Source organism: Xenopus tropicalis, chromosome 4, assembly GCF_000004195.4.
Source record: "Xenopus tropicalis strain Nigerian chromosome 4, UCB_Xtro_10.0, whole genome shotgun sequence".
NCBI classification, from domain to species: Eukaryota; Metazoa; Chordata; class Amphibia; order Anura; family Pipidae; genus Xenopus; species Xenopus tropicalis.
The window spans coordinates 105733883-105752870 of NC_030680.2; the positions used below are offsets into that span (position 1 = coordinate 105733883).

Genomic DNA, 18988 nt, shown 5'->3' on the forward strand with positions numbered 1-18988 from the left:
GTAGGACCCAGTGGCTCAAGATATGAACAAATGCATGAACAGTTTGACTAAAAAAAAAAAAATGTACCAAGGCCCAGAATGGTACAAAGGCCCAAGGTTCAGGAACAATATAAGCATGTGATACTACCTCTAATATTCCATATAACATATGCTTTTGCGTCCTTTAGTAGCTCAATAACCAAACCCACTGTAGTAAAAAACATTTGGAACGCTGAACAGAAAACATACTTCAGAAAGAGCCTTTCTGTCTGTAACTTTTCCTGAACCCAAAAGCTTCATGACATTCTTTGCTCCTTCAGTTACAGCAAATTCTATCCTAACGTGGTGTCGTAGTTCTTCCATTCTCAGCTCAAGGGGGCTTATCACAGGTTTTGCTGGAAAACAAAATATTGCACAGCATGTTTGCTAATTTGCTAGAAAAATAAATAAATAAATCACTTCACTGAATACATCTAGAATACTGAAAATGTGCAGCAGAAGGATAAGCTGTTGTTCATCAATACTGAAAATGTGCAGCAGAAGGATAAGCTGTTGTTCATCAACAGCTGAGGAGCTGCTTTAGACCACAGTAAGAAAAAAAAAAAAAAAAAAACAACAACTATCTCTGGCTACCACCCATGAAATTGAAAAGTTATCACTTAAAAGTACCAGCATTAGTGTTAGTCAGCTGATTGTGGCCTGAAAACATGTGCACTGGATCATACTGTGGTCTTTCACCTTGACTTGACTCACTGACGCAGTCCTCAACCAACAGGATTTTTGAAAACTGGCTTATTTTTGGACAGCTATCAGTCAGACAGGCTGCGGTGAGGGCCCCATAGATAGGGAAGTGGGGGCAGCAGCTTTCAGTGGCCTGCATATGGCTAAGTTTAATACACTACTAGCCACTATCACAATGGTGCTACAAACAATCAAGCCACCTGCTGAAGGGCACATAAGAGGTTACCACGTTACCACTTACTTTAATTCAATATTGACTGAATTGAGAAGTGCGTTTATTATTGTTGAAAATGGAGCTACCAGGTACACCAGTCTTTAAATATTTACCATTGTCAAAAGACATCTCATTAGTCTGCTGATTGGCTTGTAAAATTTGCATGCGTATTACTTCTATTTTAGTCTTGCTATCCTGGAGCATTTGCTGAGCAGTGCCAAGAAGTTTTCGATCCTGCAAAAGACAAAATGAATCTTTAACATCTGAACAAACTTACTAATAAAGCAGTATTCAACAAAATTAAAACAAGTAAAAATGTGGTCTAAAACCCCATAAATGGATTCACAAATAAGAGCCCCCAATGCAGATAGTCTAAAAGCTGTCTAGTAAGTGTAATTTCCCAAAACAATATTTGAAGCACAGTGTGCATTTCCTAATAAGAATGTCCTGCACATGCTGCTACTCTGCTCCTGAACCCAGCCAACTGATCTATACAGCCAAACAGCCTGGGTCAGTTAGCTGCACTAGATGTATTGCTTATTGATGGTGCATGACATTGGTAAGTTTTGATCAGTCTGCTACAAGCTCAGATTGGTAAGCTATGAGTAAATGCACTGGTGCACTAGTAAACCTGACACTAAACTGAAAAGAATAGCATAGCATACTGAAAGCTAGCTTAATGGTGAACTAATTTAATTAAAGTGGTTTCATGTATTACTCTCTCTTTATACACTTCTCTATACAGAGTGTATATAAGCAAGGAAAAGGAAGTGTCTGAGCAGATTATACAGAGCACAATTCTCCTTCAGACAAAAGGTACTGTATGAGTTTTTAAAAAAAGTCCATGTAACAAAACTGGAGCTTGTACCAAAATAAATGTAGACTGCTAACTATGCAATGCATGCCTGAAGTTTCTTCTAGTCCACTATTAAATATTGATAGAGCATAAAATTAGAATTGTTATAATCTGAAAACAATATTTTATTTATACCTGGTGTAATCCTATTAATGGGGTGTGTACGTATATTTTTTTCTTCCTGAGTGCTTTTTAAAGTATGATATATATTGGTTGAGGTGAAAGTCAAATGTTGCACATTCCTCCTCTATGTCACAGATGAAGCATGGGATGCCACAAACACTAGTACAACTTGGTAACAGATTTCTGTGGTTCTCTCACTGCTGACACATCAAGCTGAAAGGCCGCTGTCATTCTGCCTTTCAGTCACTGGTGGTAGCAACAGCCCAATCTTAATTTAAGTAAAGCAAGTCTGAGTCAAGATAATTTAAGAAGCAAGCCGTTTAGGAGTGCCTCTTTTCCACCAACCCTCTCTCAGTTGGACAGGTCTGTAACCCTGCCTAATCATCCAATCTCTGCCCGAGCCACCTACTTTATGACACAACTCTGCCACTCCTGGCCCTCAACCCCTCCCTTATGCAATCACCCAGCCCCATTATTTCCCTGCATTCTGGTATTGCCCCAGTCAAAAGGTTGAAAACCTAAATGGATTAAATCAGAAGTTAGATATAGCTGCATAATCCCGTGCCAACTGTGTGTGTACTTGTTACAGTTAATTCGCTTGCCTAGGCACGTTTATTGTTTAATATTTTGTTTATAGAAATATTAGCTGTGCTCATTTCATTTCCTTTCATTGTCCCCAGTTTCACCTTGCTAATATATTGTAGCACCCCAGTAAATTTTACAGACTTCCATGCTCAGCCTTTTTCACAAAAATGACACACTGGCTCAGGGTAATAGGTAGCAAGGACAGGACAGCAGGGTTTCACACCTCCTCGTACCAAAACATGTCATTAGGGTAAGGTCCATGGTCCACGAGGAGATTAGCCATCCATGGTTAAATCTCGGCTACCGCAGGCCTTCCCACTGGCAAAAAGGTAAATCACCGGTGGGAAGGCACACGCAGGCTTTGTTTTCATAAGCGGCACAAAGTTTCCTCCTGCCAGATTAGTTGCCCACAGCAGCTGAGATTTAACATGGCGACTAATCTCTCCATGGATCATGGCCCTTACCCTAATGACATCTTTTGGTGCGAGGAGGTGCGAAACCCTGCTGTCCTGTCCTTGCTACCTAATACCCTGAGCTAGGGTGTCATTCCAGTGAAATAGACCAATAGTCAGTGACTTTAGGGGGGGCCACATGGGACATAACTGTTCAGTTAGTTTGTGAGCATGCAGGTCAGATTCAAAAGCAAACTAAATGAACAGTCATGTCTAATACGCCCCCCCGCGTCACTGATTGGCTACTGACTGCTAACAGCTTAGAGAGCTGAAAGCAGGAAGTAGTGTTCTGGCCATTATGTTAGACATCTGCCCACTCTGCCATTACATTTTTGGCTAACTATATTGAATTTTTTTTTTATTTTGCGCCTATTTTACACAGTTTCATTTACACTGAACAATTAATTTAAAATAAATTAAAGCACATGGTTGTGCATACCAGAAGTAAAACAAACCTTAGAAAAAAAAGCATATGAAATAACTGACCTGCATTAGACCCCTACCCTATTTAATGACAGAAAAAAAGTTACCTTCTCCAGGAAGACAAGATGAACATATTAATATTTGTTTTAGATTTTTAAGAGCAGTGCGTTCCTTATATTATTGCGAGAGAGTTTTTATTGTTTATATATATGCAATTTTAAAATCTTAGGAAATCAACAACTGATATTTTAATGTACTTACTTTTGAAGGTCCATTAGAGTAGGTCTGAATCATGTTTTCAGCTCCTTGCTTCACTTTTAACTCAATGTCTAGTTGCTTCTGTAATGCTATCAGCCTTCCATTAAAAGCTGAAGAGCCAGAATCACTTTTAGGAGTATCTGGAGTTTTTGGACAATCTGTAAGAAATAAATCAGGATGATGAGATTTTGCCATTATGTTATATCCCTAAGAGATATACCAGGTTACCACACACAAGTCCTTTGCCATGGCCTTTTCTCATCAAGCTAAAGCCGGCCATACACGTACCGATAATATTGTAAGAAACCTCGTTTTGTAAAATATTCGCTGCGTGTATGGCGGCTCGACAAGGCGACCGATATCACAAAGGCCGTGGATATCAGTTGACTCACCGATCGGCCAGGTTAAAAGACTCTGATCGGGCACCATTGAAGGCGCCCAAGCAAAATCTACGTTAAGGGGTAAATCGGCAGAAGGAGGTAGAATTTCTATTGTTTCTACCTCCATATCTAACAATTCAGCCCTGAATGTCTGTGGAGGGTGAAAACGATCTTTCGTGCAAAAGATCGGAATTGCTATGTGTATGGCCACCTTAGCTAAGGTGAGAAATGGACTATTATCTTCATTATCTTTACACCATCTTGCTTATGCATATGGCCAGACAGATGAGCCCAATTACGTCCACTGAGTAACTGAGAAAGGCAAGCCTAGCTGACATGTGCAACATCTTTTGGAAGAAAAGCAATGCTGATGATTTAAAAAAAAAAAAAAAAGACTTTTGTGCTTTCTCCATTACCTTCTATTTTTGTACTACATTTTTGCACAGACCACAGCTTGTGTGTTTGATCCATTAAGGAGAGAAGTCATACAGGGACTATGCCATTTTTAGAAGGGCCATCAAGTCACTGGTTATTTCAAAATTAAGCTGACCCCATGTGCCATTTTGCCCCCTTCCGACTGAGCGGATAGCTTACTGGTGGGTGTAAGGCTGAATCTGCTGAGAGGTATAAAGACACGTTTAGGTGCTACTCTGCTGGCTACAAAAGGTTGGTGGAAAATATGTTCCGTATGCAGTGGGTCTTTCTTTTGCCATAGTTAAAATGGGTGGAACAAAAAACAATGACAATGTACAGAAAATATGGAAACAAAATGAAAAAGTGTAAATAGAACCATGACACGTTTACTTCCACAGTCATTTGATTCAAATACAAAAACTTGCACATAGAAGGAAAGAGGGAAAGTTGCCAATGACAAGTATTAAAGGACCAGTTACACCACAAAGTGAAAGCTTTTCTAATGGTTAAAGTTTGCATCTTTGACCCCTTACTTACAAATAAACTATTTCTTTAAAGGAGAAGGAAAGGCTAATAAAGAGTTAACCTCAAGCTGCAGGCATACCTTTCTGCTCTCAATAGTGCCCTTAAGTTTCCCCACATTTCACCTGTTCAGAAGATCAAAAGCCAAACAGGAAGAAAAAACGCTGAGCTGTGTAAAGAAAGTTCCCATAATGCCTCACTCCTGCACAGACACCCAGATCAAGTGAACATGCTCAGTTAGTTAGACTATGAGTCAGCTTCCTGCTGATTGGCTCAGATCCACATTCCTAAGGGGGGGGGGGAGTGAGTTCTTAGCATTTTTGAGGGAGGAAAGAGCCAGAGAGAGCAGAAAGCTGCGTGTCTCTGGCACAGGCATTACAGACAAGACAAGAAATCTTTTTTTCAGAGAAGTCAGTGCAGCGTTTCTGTGAGTGCTTATGGCTGTATTTACATAGACCTTTCTGCTAAAGCTTACTTAGTTTTTACCTTTCTTTCTCCTTTAAAACAAATGTCTTGTTTTACATAAGAGGTTCTCATAACATATTTCCAAAGAAATGATCCCTGTGTAAGATCCTGTGTAAGAACTAAACCCACTGTATTCTACAGGGCTTATTTGTTAGCTGTTGTAAAATGTAAAATTCAGCTTAAATGGCTGCCAACATTGCTACATAACTTATTCATAAACTGTTTCTAAAGCAAACAAAACCTTTTCATTTTTTGGTGTTCCTTTAATCCCATAGATGACTGAATTTTTGTCAAATCGCTTAAAGAGAATTGCTGGACTGGGGTAAGAGCTAAGAAAAAAAAAATCACTGGGGGGAGTTCCTAACAAATTTGTAACTCACAGTGACTGAGGCTTTCCTTGGCCTTTAATCACTGCACCCTATATTTGTTTTACTCTTCGATCATCTTTTAGAAAAGTATTTTTATAATGCAATCTTTATTTCTAAATTACACTGTTTACATTGCAAGTACATTACTCTACCATTTAATCTTTAATTCTTGAACCAACAAATTTTAGTTGTAATATTTGTGTGTAGGCACAAACAGTGTAATTTAGAAATAAAAAGGCAGCCATCTCAATGCATTGTGCCTGAGTCTGAGCTTTCTGACACATTAGAACTGCTTTAAAGCAGGTATAAAAACAAGCTATTGTTTCTCATTTTTTGTGGTGTTTAGTAGCTGTGACAAGTAGCTTCATGTGTCTTCACCCTAAGGGCTCTGGTACACGGGGAGATTAGTCGCCCGCGATAAATATTCGCTATTGCGGGCAGCTAATCTCCCCGGACATGCCTTCCCACCAGCAAGAATGTAAATCGCTGGTGGGATGGAATATGTGTCGATTTGGTTTTCTAAAGTCACCCGAAGTTTCCGTTGTGGCAACTTCAAAGCGATGCGTATACCATCCCCCTGCAAAATGTATAAAGGGAGTTCTACTGTATGTAGTATATGTAAAAACATATGCCCATATGCCGTAACCCATAGCAACCAATGACCAACAAAAGTTGCATGCTGAGTGGTTGCCACTGTTGGGCTTTTTTTCAAGTGGGTATTGTCTTGTTTGCTTTCCTACCATTAAACATGTAATTAAAGCACAGTAAGTATAGAAAACCACTAATAACACAAAAACATATCAGAAAAAGGCCAGATATCATTTAAGGATGTCCATCAGGGGTCCCCATACATGGGTAGATAAGCTTCCAAATCTGTCTAAGGGACTCAAATATACCTGTGTATATTTTTTATCTCCACTATGTAAATTTTTTTAAATAAAAATCTTAGACATATTTGGATTCCACAGACTGAAAGGAAACATTGATAGGTTGGGAACTGGCCCTTGTAGCATACACAGACTATCTTTACAGAATGATCCAACCCCTTCATCATTTTGTTCCATTGTGAAGCGATGGATTCTGGTACTTGATGTCCCTTGTGCACCACCCAATATACTAAGCAGAATTCATTACTTCACAATGGTACAAGGTAAAGAAGAGGTTGTATTACCGTACCTTGTGAGGTATGTTGGGAAAAGGTTTCCTACAAGTATCATGGTTTCCTTCCAGTCTGCGAAATCAGTAATGCTATATAAACCAGCAAAATCATTTGTGATGTTTTGATGAATCCTAAAATTGTGGTTTTGGCACATTCCTAAATTAAATATATTTATTAAAAATACATTTTTATATTTAGTGTGTTTATTTAATGTACATGCACTACATTATGCCTTCATGACAGGACAATATGTGTTGTAAGAACAGTACAAGTACCTGAGCCAATCGGAAAGTTTTACATTTAGGCAGAATCTATGGTTTGCCAACCAGCAGCAAGTCTTTTACAAAGTAAGAAATGAAGGTCAGTTAGATTTGGGGTGAAACAGTTTCTATGACTGATACAGACTTGTGTGCCAAATATATCCCTATCTTGAAATAAAGAGTCCAAAAACCAATGTTTTAGAATAGTCTACACACAAAGATCACTAAAATGTATTTAAATTACATACCAGGTTTTTTAAACAAGCACAGGGAAAATGGTTTTTCAATGTTTCAACCCTCCACAGTTTTTTTGTGGACAGTGCTTAAGTATGGGATAGCTTATGCTGCGTCCCAGTATCCTAAATGCTCACAAAAAATGACACTTGGTGCCCACACTTATTCTAAAGTGTAGAATAAGCCATTTTAAATTCAGGACAATCCTGCAACACTGCTCTAATTCTTCCCTTCTTACCTAGATGTTAATAGAGAAGGAAGACGACAAAGCAGAACTTTAAATGCCAACTGGCTAGCACTCACTAAAATAGATTTTAGCATCAAGCTCAAAATTCTGAGAAAACCCAGAGGATTCCAGATAGGGGTTCCCAAACCTGTATCTGCTATTATGTCAGCATAACTGTAACCCAAGGATCCCCAACATTTTTACTCGTGAGCCACACTCAGAAGTGTTGGTGTGTAACACAAGCATGAAAAAATTTCTTTGGGGATTCCAAATAAGGCTATTTGGTAGCCCCATGTGAACTGCTAGCCTGCAGGAGACTCTGCTTGGAGTAAGACTGCTTCCAAAACTTGCCTCCAAGCCAGAAATGCAAAAATGGGCACCTGCTTTGAGGCCACTGGGAGCAACCTCAATGGGGGTGGGGAGCAACATGTTGCTCACGAGCCACTGGTTGGGGACTACTGCTGTAATCCAATAGGCTTTATGACTACCATGGAATCTGAAGTTAGAATTGTGGTCAAAATGCCCTGGCAGACATGTCAGGTTTGGCTGCCGACTGAAGAGGAAGGGTGATTTGCCACTGCTGTTGTACCCGAAAGTATAGCAGTTGTCAAAATGCTTTGTGTGCCACAGTACAAACTGGTTGCTTTAGCCAAACCATACGTATATAGTCTAAGGCTAAAGTACAAATGTCTTGCCCATTGATGTAGTTAGCTTCTGTTTGCACAAAGTGCAGAGTGGCTTTTGAAAGGTGCAACAAGAAAGTCTTTCTTGAGGACTGAACTGAGGGGCAATTTTAAATGAGAATTAAATCTCTGATTGCTGAAGGTGTCTAAGAAAATAAAGATTTAAGACTCTCTCAAGAATGCCTAATTAAGTACTGCAAAGGTGCTCAGGGCACACATTCTGCACATGAATGAAATCTTTTTTACTTTTAGTATGTTATAGATAGACCCGGGCTATCCTTTCCATAAAACTACCCAAGGGCATGTGTGTAGGGCACACGAAATACTACTAAATACTACAGCATGCCCCTACGCTACAAAGAACATTTCAGGTTTTGTATCCTCGCAAGCATCAACTATGCAGCTAAATGCTAAGTCACTGCCAGGAAGAAATGAACAATGCTATCAACTGCAAATGAGTCAGCATCTCTTAGTATAGAACAATTGCCCTCGACATCCTGCTCAGTCAGCATAATAAAATAAGCTAAACCTCAAAAACTGTATTAAAAAAAGTATGCTACATCTTAATGGTGAAATATGCATTCTAAGAGGGCAAATTATGATAAAGAGGCACTGCACGTTCTAAAAAGTGTATTTTTATTGGGCTGACTTAAGATTCAACATTCATAAATATCATCTGACAATTACCTATAAAGATGAGAAAGGCAAAGTGAATATTAGATTGCTATAATGCAACAAGAAGTCAGAAGCCACTGACTGAAGTACTGTACCTGGAAGATTCTCTGCCTCTCGCATTACAATATGTGCATTTAGTTCTTGCAGATTGTTGTGAAGCTCTTCTAGTTTTTTGTTTGACTTTTTTAATATATTGTCCACATAAGCCAAGTTTTTTTTATCCGTAGTGACTTTACGAAGATTTTCAGCACCTTCTTTGATTTTAAGTTCTTTTCTAATTTCACGCTTTATCTGGTCCTTCATCTCATCCAAATGCGGCTGAGCCAGTGGATCTGAAAAGTCGATTTTTGGAAAAATGCCCATGGGTTCAGCGACTATACTGCTTCTGGGGTCCTGTAGAGAGGAAAAATTTCAGAAATAAAAGACCAAGCATAAATTCCGACAAAAGGGAACATAGTTATATGCTACAATGTATAACAATATAGTTATAAAAGTTATAAACATATATATATTTACCCCATCCCCTACAACATTTTAAAAGGACCAGAAATTATTATAATATATATATAGAATTATTATAATATATATATATATATATATATATATATATATATATACACATAAGAGTTCCCGATAAACAGCACTCACGATATCATGAAATCTCAGGTGCCTGGGTGCAGTCCTCTTCAGCGTAGATAATAAACAAAAATATGAATCGCATCGCTCAGGACTTATAACAAAGTTGTAGTTTATTTATATATATATATATTCCTAATATTGACCCTACTGTTGTTAGGCTGTAAGCTCCACTGGGATAGGGACTGATGTGAATGATGTATAATGCATGTAAAACTTCATAAATAAACTTACAAAGCACTACTAGGAACCACCTATATTACAATAGGTAAATTATTAGATTATAGGAAAAGTACACATAGGGAAGACAACATTATACTAAATAATAGTAATCTTTAAAGTCCCGCATCAACGCGCCTGTATTATAAAATTATTATATAATATAAACAGATAATATAAATGCCACAAATATTTTACGTTAAAGTATTTCATTCTATAGGCGTTTTTAATGCAATAAATGCCATTTTAGCCCTAATTATATGTAACCAAGTACAAAAAACATGGTATCTTACACAGCAAATCTGTCTGTCTGTAAAAATGTAGGTAAAACAGCTCTACTCTGCAAGAAGAACAGCCTCAATTCTACTTGGCAGCTTATTTTTAAGACTATGGTCACACATTGTGTCTCTCGGTCTGTGTACAAACGAAGGCTGGAAAACAGGCGAACTGCCTCCCCTGGCTCTTATGTCTGCATTAACAGACACTGCGTTGGTCTGATTGCAGACATACAGAGTGGATTTTGGTGCAAAAACGCATGCTCACATTTCTGTACTGAAATCCACTCCATGCACCCAGGAAGAAGCAGTGCTTGTTAATGCAGACACAGGAGGAGGAACAGCCAAGCTCATCTTTGTGCACAACAAATGTTGCAAATGTGTATTAAAGGCATATAAACATATTTACATATTTTCCAAAAGCATCAGGATGTCATCTCTGGTAGCAATTTTTTTTCCTAAAAAAACAAAAAAAACAAAAAAAACAAACCCTATATTTTGGATTGAAGCAGGAAACAATGTTGGGTTTAAATAATTAAAGGTGGCCATAAACTGGCTGATCCACATACATGTATGATCAGCCCTAATGAACACAACTACAGGAAGTGCAGGGTAGCAGCTACTCCACCTTACTTTCTTGATACATCATGCATGCTCCCATGGGAAGCTTTTATAAAACATGGGGCTCCATACTGCTTACAGTAGTTAGCAGGACAAGTATTTATGGATGAGTCCCCAATAAATTGCAAATAACAGCATGCCTGGCTATGCCCCAGCCCTGCTCAATTAGGCCAAAAACAAAACCACCGCCTTCCCGCAAGTCTGACCTTTTCACCATTTCACCAGGGGCCCTGCATGCACCCACCAACATGATGCATCAGCAAATTATTTACTTACTAACAGTATAGCTGATAATACTTGCCCAGAGGGCACATTTTTCTGTAGACCAAAACCACAACCACTTTTGCCAGCGAGTGTCAGGTAATAATTATGCCTCATGCACCATTGCCCTATCAGTCTTCCAGCTATATAGTTTCATGCGTTTTCAGAATCGCAAATAATCTTGTGTCTTAACCACTTATCCTTACAGACTGCAAGCTTTTTTGCAGGGCCCCCTTTACCTCTTGTATCAGTTATTGGTTGCTGTATGTCCAATGTATAAACTAACTCACTTATTGTATAATGCTGTGGAATATGTTGGTGCTTTAGAAATAAGTTAATAATAATAATAATCTCTAGACAGTAATCTTATTAGATTACAGCATAGGCTGTTGTGTGGACTGGCCTTACAATTTGTGTGCATTTGGACTTTAGAGGGAACACTAATGCAGACCTAAAAATTTGTAAAGGATGGCAAATAATTCAGTTTAAGTCTATCTTTCTGTTTTCTTGCTCAAGTCTTTAGATATTTAATAATGTATCCCCTTGTACCTGTATATGGGGTCAAAAGTCAGTGTAAATTCAATTCCTGACTTAAACCGGTCAGCAAAACAATAAAGTTTGCATTGAGACTACTTAAGCAACTAAATGACTGAAGAAGCCATGACCAAATTCCTTTTGTGTTTTCTGCTTTGAACAGTATTTATTATTGTTCCTTTCTGAAAGGCTTGCATGCCATGGTGCGCTCGTGTATGCTGCCAGGTTTTGCATGGTTTCATTTGTAATGATCCATTACAAAGACCTGATCGTGACTTATAAAGACTCTTCCTTTTTTTCCCCCCCACACCACTAATGCTGTAATTTATCTATTTTTACTTCTGTATGACATTACATCTTTATAAGCATGCCGTATTTTACAAGGTGTACTGTTGCATTACTATGGAATGTTTGGTTTATTTCAATTATTTATGATCACAGCTTTTTAAAGGAACACTATCCCCCCAGAATGAATACTTAACCAACAGATATATATCGGTAAATAATGTCCTTTTACATCCTTTCCCTTGATCCACCATTTAGTGATGGGCTGTGTGCTCCCTCAGAGATCACATGACCAGAAATAACGCAGCTCTAACTGTAACAGGAAGTAGTGTGGGAGCAAAAGGCAGAACTGTCCATTAATTGGTCAACGTGGCCTAGCATGTATGTGTACACTATGAATCCTATGATCCTAGGATGCGGCTCTTAAAAGGAAAGTCATATTGCCATTTTACTGCCAATAATTTAGCCACATTAGTGCCACCTAGAACATTATATTCATTCTGCAGAAAGCTTTACCATACCCAAGTGCCCTAGAAGCTTCCTCTGTTTGTTTAAGATAGTAGCTGCCATTTTAGCTTGATGTCCATAGCTTCCTGCTGCAGCTCAAGGGGCTGGTAGCTCAGATCACACATTCTAATGGGAGGGGGGGTGAATTCTTCCGAGAGGGGGGAGCAGAAGAAGGGAGACAGGAGAGAGCTGCGCAGACTCCGCCCTGGAATGAAGGATTTTTCTGAGAGAGGAAGTCTAATACCGAAGTACATGTTTACACAACTAGACAAGAATAAATCCTGTTTTTCTTTTGACAGAGAACTCTGTAGCGTTTCTGTGAGTGCTTATGGCTGTATTTACAAAGACCTTACTGATTACTTAGTTTTTACTTTTCCTTCTCCTTTAATTCTTAAAATGGCAATTTTCTATTTAGGACTACCCAATTGCACATACTAATAAAAAAGTATATTTTTATGAAAATTATTTATTTAGATGAAGCACAGTTTTACATGAGTTTGTTTATGCAGTATATTTTTATAGAGACCTACATTGTTTAGGGGGTGTAGTTTTCCTTTAAATATGCCCCCTAAAAGCTTATTTATGTATGGAAAAAGCTTCCAGTGAAAATAGTAACTTGTGGGGTTCCTGGCAAGATTCAGTGTATTTATGTAAAAAACTATCCTTTTTAATCCTTGTTTCAACTATAGGCACTTTATAGGTTTATTTCTGGAATGTAGAATATAAAATTCCATAACAGTAAGGGGCTTGAGATTAGAGAACTCTGCACATGGTCAATGATATGACCAGTGTAGCAAGGACCAGACAGTATGAGACATGAACATAAAAAAAGGACAAGTTCTCATGCAGTATATGTACAATAGGTCTAAATGCTAAACATCATTCATAGGAACCTGCCACACATAGCCAATTCTATCCACCCTTACACTCCAAAAAGCTTCTTGATGTGCCTGTACCCGGAAAAATTTAATCGGGAAGATCAGGCACATGGAGCAGATTTTGGCCTAAAACCGTGCAAAGTTTCACGCTAAAATTCACTCCATGTGCCTGCACAGGGGCCAATCCGATGTAACTATCAACTTGGGGTAATAGGGAACAAGGCTGGTCGCTACCTCCAGAAGCAGGTAAGCTGACCTCCAACAGTAATACTTGTTCCAATAAATTTACTGATTCTCAATACTTTTCACTCATTTTGATATTGCAAAATACATGGTCCAACACATTTTGTTTTTATCTTATACTTCTTCTCTCAGCTTAAAAAAAAAAAAAAAAAAAATAAGAATAAAATATAAGTTAGTTCAATTAGTATTTTAACTGCGTGGGTGACAGTAAGAATTATTTATGTCTTATAAGATGTTTTATATTATAGCCCGACAGGATTCTTGGTACAGGTGTCTCCTGTGCAGAAACCCCAACTATGCAACATTTAAGATTGTTTAAAAAATAAAAGTTTGTTCTAAATATTCTATTATACCCTTTCCCTTTATGAAAACATCTGTGCATTACTCACATGGGGTGTATAATAGTAAAAGTTAAATATCAGCCAAGTAAAGACCAAGCATCAGGTTTATCAAGTTTATTCTTAAAACAGCTTACAAATCATCCCTATAGAACAATTTAATTCCTGTAAGAATGTTACTGTTGTCTAGCTCTCTGTAATTGTATTTATTATTAATATGCTTTATTTATACAGTGCCAACATATTACTATAGATACACAGAACCAACTATTTGAACATACAAACAGATCATTTTCAGTTGACTAATAAGCAATATGACAAAAAGCAAAAAAAGTGAAAGTTTTCGTTTATCCACAATGAGAGAGACAGAGAGAGACAGAGAGAGAGAGACAGAGAGAGAGAGACAGAGAGAGAGAGACAGAGAGAGAGAGACAGAGAGAGAGAGAGAGAGACAGAGACAGAGAGAGAGAGAGAGAGACAGAGAGAGAGAGAGAGACAGAGAGAGAGAGACAGAGAGAGAGAGAATGTGTTTGTATGTTAATGTGGTTGAGGCTGCACAGGTAAATAGAAATCCAAATATGAGTGACTAAAATATAAGATGCCCAATGGCAACAATTTAGAAAAATGGCATGTGCCTAGTTCCACCTATGATGGAACTGATACAGACAAAATATAACTTCTATTTCTAACTTAATCAAGATTGTTAAATTAATAAATAAAACTCATTACTCTGGGTATCAAATATCAGCAGGTAAGTACTGACTGACACAGGTTTCTAATACTCCGCATTAACATGTCTCTGTATACATTAATTTTGCCATCAAAAATGAGGGAGGTAGCAACCACCAGAATATGCCAGATCAGGCAAACATAGTGGATTTCAGTGTAAAACTGCTTGAGTCTTGTGCCAAAATCCACTCCACGTGCCTGTACCGGAACTGATGCAATGGCTCTGGGGTGCAGGCACATTAATAAGCTTTTTGGAGTGTAGGGGCAGATTCTCTGCTTGCGTTTATCCACAGGCCAGGAATCTGCCACAAATGGCAGGGGCCATATACTTTGTTAAAAACCTCTGCAAAATGCCCTGGCTGTTTAACAAGGGTGGGGCATGGCATCAGGAGACTACACAATGTAGGTGTATAAGGTATAGTATATATGTGCACTGGGGTTCATTTGGAGGGGTTGACCTTGATGGACTTTGGTTTTTTTTCAACTCAACTTTGTAATGTAACAATGTGACAAAGCTATCAGCTTGTGATAATGAAGAACAAGGCAGGTCACTACACTACCTCCAGAAGCAGGTAAACTGACCTCGAACAGTAATACACCAATAAGAGTTTACAGGGTAACCCTTTTGAAATAAAAAATAACAAAAGTGGTATAAAGGTGATACCTTTATTGGCTAACTTAGATAATCATAGGAAGCTTTCAGAACATTTTAGTTCCTTTTTCAAGCTGATTATGTTAGTTAGCCAATAAAGGTATCACCTTTATACCACTTTGTTATTTTTTATTTCAAAAGGGTTACCCTGTAAACATTTTGACTGGCTAACCCGGTACATCACCTTTTCCTACACCAATAAGAGCAATACACCAATAAGAGAATATACATGCAATAAGAGAATATCAGACTCTAAATGGCATTCCTCCCGTGTACCTACTGTAGCCCAGCCGGAGCCTGCACAATGTATTTCTCCCTAGTGCACTGCTGAAGAAACACTAACAGGGTAGAGACTTATTGGGCCAATACAGTACACTGCACAAACAATATTAGCTTTGATACAGGTAACGACAACTTAATGTACATACAAAAAAATGTCTTTAGTTCCTTTAAAATATTGGTAAGGCTGAGTGCAGAAGCTGAAATAGTTCAGTTTCTCTTCAACGTGTTAGCACAGGTAGGCCACTGTTTGCAGCTTGACACACCAGAGAACTGGCTGTACATTACCCACAGATCCGCCAAGTAAGCCTCATGCCTTATCAATGATCCATTCCCTAAAAGGCATAGTGAAACTTAGTTTTGTGCTATTTATATAACAGGTTGGAACTACAGTTAGGCTTACATAAGAAAATCTTTAATACTCCATTTTTTCTCTCATTTGTTTTTTTTTTTTTGTTTTTTTTTTTGCTAAGAAGCAGCAGTACCAGCTTGAGGTACATAAGTCATCTTGACTATACGGTCATATTTGGAGGTAAAGCAAGATCAAACTCCGGACTGAGAGCACAGCAGAGATAACAAGGGAAAAGGTTTAGTTCCCTATATGGGTACAGAGGGCCATACCTGTTATGGAATTTAGGAGTTTTACTTGCAGCAGCTATTCACAATAGTGGAAGACACCCTAACTGATGCACACAGAATGGGTGACAAAAAGCCTGGAAATACTTTAATTAAACAGCACTTGTAATAAATGCTCACTGCACACACACACACACACACACACATATATATATATATATATACATACACATATATATACATACACACATATATATACATACACACATATATATATACATACATACATATATACAGTGGAGGAAATAATTATTTGACCCCTCACTGATTTTGTAAGTTTGTCCAATGACAAAGAAATGAAAAGTCTCAGAACAGTATCATTTCAATGGTAGGTTTATTTTAACAGTGGCAGATAGCACATCAAAAGGAAAATCGAAAAAATAACTTTAAATAAAAGATAGCAACTGATTTGCATTTCATTGAGTGAAATAAGTTTTTGAACCCTCTAACAAAAAAAGACTTAATACTTAGTGGAAAAACCCTTGTTTGCAAGCACAGAGGTCAAACGTTTCTTGTAATTGATGACCAAGTTTGCGCACATTTTAGGAGGAATGTTGGTCCACTCCTCTTTGCAGATCATCTCTAAATCCCTAAGGTTTCGAGGCTGTCTCTGTGCAACTCTGAGCTTGAGCTCCCTCCATAGGTTTTCTATTGGATTAAGGTCCGGAGACTGACTAGGCCACTCCATGACCTTAATGTGCTTCTTCTTGAGCCACTCCTTTGTTGCCTTTGCTGTATGTTTTGGGTCATTGTCGTGCTGGAACACCCATCCACGACCCATTTTCAGTTTCCTGGCAGAGGGAAGGAGGTTGTCGTTCAGGATTTCACGATACATGGCTCCGTCCATTTTCCCGTTAATGCGAATAAGTTGTCCTGTGCCCTTAGCAGAAAAACACCCCCAAAGCAAAATGTTTCCACCCCCATGCTTGACGGTGGGGACGGTGTTTTGGGGGTCATAGGCAGCATTTTTCTTCCTCCAAACACAGCGAGTTGAGTTAATGCCAAAGAGCTCTATTTTGGTCTCATCAGACCACAGCACCTTCTCCCAGTCACTCACAGAATCATTCAGGTGTTCATTGGCAAACTTCAGACGGGCCTGCACATGTGCCTTCTTGAGCAGGGGGACCTTGCGAGCCCTGCAGGATTTTAATCCATTGCGGTGTAATGTGTTTCCAATGGTTTTCTTGGTGACTGTGGTCCCTGCTAATTTCAGGTCATTAACTAACTCCTCCCGTGTAGTTCTAGGATGCTTTTTCACCTTTCTCAGAATCATTGACACCCCACGAGGTGAGATCTTGCGTGGAGCCCCAGAGCGAGGTCGATTGATGGTCATTTTGTGCTCCTTCCATTTTCGAACAATCGCACCAACAGTTGTCACCTTCTCTCCCAGCTTCTTGCTAATGGTTTTGTAGCCCATTCCAGCCTTGTGCAGGTCTACAATTTTGTCTCTGACATCCTTGGACAGCTCTTTGGTCTTTCCCATGTTGGAGAGTTTGGAGTCTGCTTGATTGATTGATTCTGTGGACAGGTGTCTTTTATACAGGTGACTAGTTAAGACAGGTGTCCTTAATGAGGTTGACTAATTGAGTAGAAGTGTCTAACCACTCTGTGGGAGCCAGAACTCTTAATGGTTGGTAGGGGTTCAAAAACTTATTTCACTCAATGAAATGCAAATCAGTTGCTATCTTTTATTTAAAGTTATTTTTTCGATTTTCCTTTTGATGTGCTATCTGCCACTGTTAAAATAAACCTACCATTGAAATGATACTGTTCTGAGACTTTTCATTTCTTTGTCATTGGACAAACTTACAAAATCAGTGAGGGGTCAAATAATTATTTCCTCCACTGTATACATACATACATATATATACATACATACATATACAGTCCAGAGTGGGAGGCACACCATAAAAATGAGAGTAAACCTAGGTGCCAGAGCTATAAAATCTGTAGATAAATAAAGGATGTCGGCACTCTTAGGATTTCCACAATAAGGCAAAAAAAGTAAAGTTTTTTTTCAAATGCAAGTGGTGAGATTTATTGTTTCCAACGTTTCAGTCCTTTACTAGGACTTTCGTCAGGGAGTGCAGGAAGGCAAAGACATTGGCGTTTTTTAAACATATTTTGGCGCCAAGACATAGTGTTGCTAAGCAACCGAACATCAACAAAACAAAACAGTGCTAGTGTACAGAGTAAAAAGTAAATGAATAAAGAGAATAGATAAGATAAGAGTGTGTATGATGTCATAGATCCGCCTGTCATCCCAGCGCCATTAAAGCGCTAACTAAAAAATACTTACAGCCCATCGCTTCCTGATCGTCAGACAGTGATCGGCTCCTGACAGGCAGGAGCTCATTGCGTGCGCACGCAGTCGGGACGGCAGCAGAGGGGCCAGCGTTGCTAGGGGGCCGTGAGTGGTGGAGACGCCGTGCTGCGAGCAGGCAGTGCTCCCCCTCCTGGGCACATTTAGGTGAATACACTCCAAGTATAGCGCTCACGCAGCGCTCTGTTTGCAGACCTCGGGGAATGCACATACTTGGTAATAGCCGAGTAGATGTGCACAGTCCCTTGTCCTGTATAGCGGGTATTCAATGGAGATAGATGCCACCACTAGACAACGCATCCCAGGCCTATCCATGCCCCCCGCGGGGCAAGTTCAAAGTAATGCACGTCCCAAAGTTATTAACCCCAAAGGGGTAAATGCAATAGGTGTCACTGTCCAAACGAACAGCCTCATACGCATGAGGCACTATGAGCGGGCATGTGGGGGTACAGCCTGCTACCCCTTAATCGGATCGGGCAAATAGAAGGTGTTTAGGCAGAGTATACACCAAAAGCACACATCTCAAGGAAAAGAAAGAAAAAGGTATTAAAATGA

The 18988-nt window shown here is 39.0% G+C and overlaps 1 protein-coding gene across 1 annotated transcript in view; it reads right to left on the minus strand.

Annotated features, from left to right (window-relative positions):
• The window catches only part of pkn2 (protein kinase N2), a 79132-nt gene that overhangs the window by 19385 nt on the left and 40759 nt on the right, over window positions 1-18988 (minus strand). Inside the window, exons 2-5 of the mRNA XM_004913726.4 lie at window positions 9113-9410; window positions 3635-3789; window positions 1048-1168; window positions 229-374 (exon numbers count right to left, since the gene is read on the minus strand). Coding sequence (XP_004913783.1) covers window positions 229-374; window positions 1048-1168; window positions 3635-3789; window positions 9113-9410 — 720 coding nt within the window. The remainder of the gene's footprint in view (window positions 1-228; window positions 375-1047; window positions 1169-3634; window positions 3790-9112; window positions 9411-18988) is intronic.